Below are 5,849 nucleotides of genomic sequence, written 5' to 3' on the forward strand. Positions count from 1 at the left end.
AGAAAGCTGGGCTTCTTCATCCTGAAGAAGAGAAGGCTCCAGGAAGACCTTAGAGCAGCTTCCAGTGCCTAAAGGGGCTGACAAGAAATCTGAAGAGGGGCTTTTTACAAGGGCCTGTAGGGACAGGACAAGGGGGAGTGGCTTTAAACTGGAAGATTTAGATTAGACATTAGGAAGAAATTCTTCACTCTGAGGGTGGTGAGGCCCTGGCACAGGTTGCCCAGAGAAGCTGTGGCTGCCCCATCCCTGGCAGTGTTCAAGGCCAGGCTGAATGGAGCTTTGAGCAACTTGGTCTAGTGGAAGGTGTCCCAGCCCATGGCAGGTTGGCTGGAACTGAGAGAGCTTTAAGGTCTCTTCCAGCTCAAACCTTTCTGTGATTCTATGAAATCAGAACAAGGAAATTCTCAAGGGCAGCTTTGGGACGGCTGTTACTGTCAGTGACCAAACTTGGGTTTTTTTCTTTCTTTTGGCAAGTATTTGTTTGCAAAAAGTTTCTGTTTTGTCAAACCCTTGTTCATGCTCTGCATTGTGCATTAGTCCCACTTCCTGCCAGCCTTGCCAGGATCCCTGTGCCAGGCGTGTCAGACCCCTCTCAAGTGGTGGAGACACTTCATAACATGTCACAAAAAGAGTTTCCCTTTCTTCAGCTTGAATCAACCCTTTTTTCTCAGTTGGAATAAAGCTATGTCATTTACTTGGAAGAGACTTTGTGTCTCTTATTCAATGAGGGGCAGAACCAGAAGCAAATTAACAAAAAGCCAAGGGTGGGTTACAAAGACCCACAGAGCAGACCTCCTTCGCAAGCATCCTTGAGATTCCCATCGGAGTGTCCTGTTTAGCTGTTTGATCCCATAGAGGACCTGCCAGTACCCCTGGGCACCCTGTGTCTCACAGCCTGCTGCCTGGCATCATCCCTTCGGGAGATCTGGCACAGATTCCAACCAGACTGTCATTTCCAGGTCAGTCTCCGCATTTCTGCTGACCATGTTGCCTCCATCATGAGATCATGTCTTTCCAGAGAAATCCCGCTAATGCCTTCATTCTGCGAGACTGGTATATATAGGGGGAGCTTCCCTGGGGATGCACTGTGCAGTCCAGCCAAGGCATCGCTATCTCCTCAGCGTCTGCACAGCCCCCACTGCTCTCCCCTTGCAGCAGCAGCAAGCATGGACATTACCATCCAGCACCCCTGGTTCAAGCGCGCTCTGGGACCCCTAATTCCAAGCCGTTTGTTCGACCAATTTTTCGGAGAGGGTCTCCTCGAGTATGACCTCCTGCCTTTGTTCTCTTCCACTATCAGTCCCTACTACAGGCAGTCCCTCTTCCGCAGTGTGCTGGAGTCGGGCATTTCAGAGGTAAGGGCCCTTTGACTTCCTTTCCTTCTCCTTCCTCAACCTACTCATGCCTCCATCTGCTCCTTGCCACCCGCGGCTTGCCGGCAGAAGCTGGTGGCTATAGCCTTGCTTTGCGATGCAAGGGGGCAAGGAGAACCTCCGGCCCTACACCAAGCATCAAGACCCCTCTTGGGCACAGAGGGAAACCCTTGCAGGGAGGAGGCTTCCCTTTAAGAAACAGAAACCATTTTGGCTCCTGATGATTGTTTCTGCCACATAAAAGGCTACCTTTGCTGCCCACCGGCTGGCTGTATGGCAAGGGAGTAGCTAGGCTGCTTCTGGAGTAAGCGCTCTCAAAGGCAGCTTGGCATGGAAGAGGACCCCAATGAGCCAGAGCTTCCTGCAGATCCTCTGCCTCAGGAGCTGTTTTTGCAAGCCCAGGCTGGAGCAGTTCTCTGAAGGCAGCATGTAGGAGTAGTGTGTAGCCATGAGGGCTGTGATCCGAAGCTCAGGGACTGGGGCATTCTCTTACTGGTTTCCTTCTAGAGGTAAAACCACAAAGCAACTATAAATTGCAGAAAGGACAAAACGTGCTGTCAGAGAATATCATCGGTTTTAATTCCCCCTCTCTGCTGAGTATAAATGCCTGGTGCATCTGGCACTTTGCTGTGTGCAAAGGAGGAGTCCCTGGCACAAGAATAGTGATGAGAAGTGATGCCTCTCCCCAGAGCAGTAGCAGTGGTGCAGATGCCCAATGTCCCTGAGTCCCTGCAATGCGAAGGAGACCCCTGCTGAGGCCCGTAGTAACAGAAGGAGAAACCTTGCCACTGCCAGACCATCTCCATCTTTTAAGCTCCCTCTGTGCTTATAGCTTGGATCTTACTGTCTAACAATGTTCTTTCAGGTGAGGTCTGACCGGGACAAGTTTACAATCATGCTAGATGTAAAACACTTCTCCCCTGAAGACCTGAGTGTGAAGATTATCGATGACTTTGTGGAAATCCATGGCAAACACAGCGAAAGACAGGTAAGTGGAAGTGATGATAATGGTGGAGCAACTGGGGAGCTGAGCTCCATTTTCTTGCTTTCCAACAGTCCTCAGGTGAAGGAAAAAAAAAGGAGTTATTTATCAATTGTCATTATTGGCACGGCCTGTTCCCATAGAGCCCCAACCTGATAACTGACAATACTGAGCTAATCCGCTCCTCTTTTATTTATTTTCAATCATCATCTTCCATAACCATCAGATGACGATGTCCATTGTTCACTAATAACACTGGATCAGACAAAGAACATCATCTGGCGCTGCTCAAGCACGGCCGAGTTTTCATAAGCCAGAATTGTTAGTGAAAACAGTTTTCATATGCTGATCTGCAAGAGAAAGCAAGACCAAACAAAACAAAAGAAAAACAACCAAGTGCCTCAGGCTTGGAAACTTTTGACACGTATGTCATGGAAATATCTGTGGGGGTCGAAAAGTGAATTATACCAGCAGGGGTTTAATTATTCTCATGCATTTTGTTTTGGCCAGACAAAGCTCTAGCCTGGAAAAAGTATGTATTTTTCAATATAGTTATTTTTTTCCAGGGAAAGAGAGCAGCCATTTTTACAGCTGACTTAAAAAAAAACCCAAACGTTTCTCATTCTTTTGGCCAAAATAAAAGGGGGCCAGGATTGTGTACTTTGGCTGATATACCTCTGCTGGCTAGTAAGGCAATACATGGACCCAGGCGTGTACATTGCTTTTACCTCTGCAGAACCCCAGACTTTCTCTCCAAGCATCCTTTGAAATTGGAGGCCACGTCAGGGGCCCTGTCAAAACCAGATCCCAATCTGTAACATGGCCAAAATCAGATCCTGCTGTTCTGCTCAGCTCTTGCAGCTTCAGGGGCATTGCGGGGAGACACCTCCCCTACAAACCTGAAATAGAATAAGAGCAGAAATGTACCTGGTGATACCAGTGGTACAGTGTCATGGTGCCAGGGTGAATGTGGACCCCTGTCCAGTGGAGCTGCAGGACCAGGCAGTGAGGCACAGCATGGTGCTGGGATGTTTCTGACACTTTCCCCACTGCCTCTCAGGATGACCATGGCTACATCTCCCGCGAATTTCACCGCCGGTACCGCCTGCCCGCCAACGTGGACCAGGCTGCCATCACCTGCTCCCTGTCCAACGACGGCATGCTGACCTTCTCTGGCCCCAAGGTCCCTTCCAACATGGATGCCAGCCACAGCGAGAGGCCCATCCCTGTGTCCCGGGAGGAGAAGCCCACCTCCGCACCTTCCTCCTAAGCCCACCTGCCGCTGTGGTATGCAGGCTGCCGCTGTCTGCAGGTCTCATTCCCAGAGCCATTGCATAGATACCAGTGAATATCAGAGGGGTTTATTTTGTTGGTTACCCCTCATCCTTTGTTTCTTTTATTTCCCCCCCTTTCCCTTGGATGGGACGAGGGGTTGGGTGAGCAGTTGGTGGACTTTGAAGCTTAAACCTGCGAGCTATGCTGTGGGAGATGGCATGGATGGCGCACGCTGCCACGCTGTTGTACTTGCTGAGAGGGTCTTTGTCCGGTGCTGTAGTCCATAACCATCACCAGGTAGGAGGGAGTGCACAAGTAACACAGGCTTATGGTGCACCAGGTCTTGAAGCGAGGCTTGGGGCAGGGGGAAAGCCCTGCAAGCTTGCTCTACCCCACTCAGAGTTAAACTGGTTGCTCTTAAAAGAAAGCAAAGGAGCCAAGCCCCGCACCTGGGATCCTGTGTACATGTGATGAATGTGCCACGAGTTCCTTGCAACCGCAGGAGAAATAATACCGTATTTTCAGGGGTTGCAATGTACATTTTTCCCCAGCAAAGTGTTTAAGTGTTATCTCTTCACACCACTACCCTGTTGTTTCCCGTGGGGGAACTGACAGGAGGACAAGCATGTCTTTCCACCGTCTTAGTAGGCCCCTGGGGGAGAGAGGGGGGCTTACCGCTGTGCAGAGGCTTCACATCCCCAGCAAACTCTCCCCAGCCTGTGCGTAACACACCATGTCCCTTGCTCTTGCTGTAGTCCTAGGGTAGCTCCACCTCTTCCACTGGTATCTGGCACTCAACCTGAGAACACGGTCAGTGGCGGTCAATAAAGTGATATAGGAAACACGCAATTGGCTCTGGGGGTTTCATTTGTTCTGCTCTAAGGCTTTTGAAGGTGGTGCCTAACACTGTTTGGAGGACACGCTTTCCACCACTGGAATCACATTTTGTGATGATGACTTGCTCTTTCTTTCATGTTCCTGTTATCCTTCATGCAAGCAAAACAAAAGGATCAAAAAAGGAACAGAATTCAGCAGCCCAACAACCACACCATTTCTTCAGTTCATTGCATCAGTACAGATGGCAATGCAAAGCTCACTCGTGTGACACAGTGTGAAGGATTTAATCTGAAATGAATGATTAAAACTGTTTAATGGCAGGACGGGTAGAGCATAGGTAGTAGCTCCCCTGCAATTGCCATGCATGAAATCCATGGCTCCCAAGGTTTCATAGGTGTGAGCATTCAAGACTGAAGGTTTCAGCACTCATGCTTGACTCAACCAACTTTCTATGCAGATGGAAATCCAGGGTGTTTAGGAAGAACATAGCGTCAATAATCCAAATCCACATAATTAACCCCATAGATAGAAACAGCTTGGTCAGTGAGTGCTTGTCCTCTCGGTAAAGATCTTCACATCCAAGTGCTGCAATGTAAGGTGCAGCTATTGAGGTCCACCTTGGCTCAGAAGTAGAGAAGGTCACTGTTTCCCCAGGAACAGACACAAGTTTGTCTCAATCAACATGTCTCTGGGTACTTCTGGGTCAAAACAAGGCAGGGCAACAGCAAAACAAGCACATCCTTCCCAGGAAAAAGCACACATCTGTGCTGGAGAGGAGAGCTGGAGAAAGATTATTTGCTCTGCCAAAGGGAAAAATCCATCAGCCTCCTTCTGTTTGCTGCTGATCAGCTGTTGAAAAGAGAGAAAACAGATGCAGGGTTTCTCTCATGGCATGGGTTTAAATATTAATATGAGCCATAAACACAGAAGCTCTGGGCCTATTTAAAATTAAAGAGCACTTTCTTCCACCACATCTAGGCCAAAACCCAGGAAGGAGTGGGAGTCAGGAGCAAGGATGTTTTATCCATTGTCCGGAGAAAATGAATTTGCCCCAGGGCTCCTGTCCCAGCCTAAACCCCTTGAGGCCAGGGGTGCTGGGACCCTTACTGGGACCGACATCACAGCATCTGTGGCAGAGCCGGCAGGGAGCAGGGTGGCTGGGGGAGAGCCATGGAGAGGGGCAAGGCTGCAGGAGGGGGGGAATGCTGCAGAAGCAGGGGTGAGAGGGAAAGGAGAGACATTACTGTCTGGTAATTAGAAAGCAAGGAATCCCCTCAGCGTCTGACACTATTTAAAAGCTATTTTTTATTGAGATTAATTATTGGCAATCCCAAAGCTTTCTACCAAAAAATAGCAGCCTGTTGCATTTTCATCTCCAGGGG

General features: G+C 49.3%; 1 protein-coding gene across 1 annotated transcript; it reads left to right on the forward strand.

Annotated features, from left to right (window-relative positions):
* The first annotated feature begins 961 nt into the window (after window positions 1–961).
* Window positions 962–4,409, forward strand: CRYAA (crystallin alpha A). Its single transcript, XM_057405028.1, has 3 exons — window positions 962–1,355; window positions 2,239–2,361; window positions 3,416–4,409. Exons 1-3 carry the CDS (start codon window positions 999–1,001, stop codon window positions 3,623–3,625), a joined length of 690 nt encoding a protein of 229 aa, XP_057261011.1. The 5' UTR covers window positions 962–998; the 3' UTR covers window positions 3,626–4,409.
* The last annotated feature ends 1,440 nt before the right edge of the window (window positions 4,410–5,849 follow it).

The sequence above is a fragment of the Pezoporus wallicus genome, unplaced genomic scaffold, assembly GCF_028554395.1.
Source record: "Pezoporus wallicus isolate ANWC-B61680 ecotype Strahan unplaced genomic scaffold, APGP_CSIRO_Pwel_v1 contig_1739, whole genome shotgun sequence".
In the NCBI taxonomy this organism is placed as follows: Eukaryota; Metazoa; Chordata; class Aves; order Psittaciformes; family Psittacidae; genus Pezoporus; species Pezoporus wallicus.

Excerpts from the sequence above, each read along its gene's own strand:
- CRYAA (XM_057405028.1), top strand. The coding sequence starts at position 999 with ATGAGATCATGTCTTTCCAGAGAAATCCCGCTAATGCCTTCATTCTGC. Across the intron at positions 1,356-2,238 it reads TGGAGTCGGGCATTTCAGAG|GTGAGGTCTGACCGGGACAA; the intron begins GTAAGGGCCCTT and ends ATGTTCTTTCAG. Across the intron at positions 2,362-3,415 it reads GCAAACACAGCGAAAGACAG|GATGACCATGGCTACATCTC; the intron begins GTAAGTGGAAGT and ends ACTGCCTCTCAG.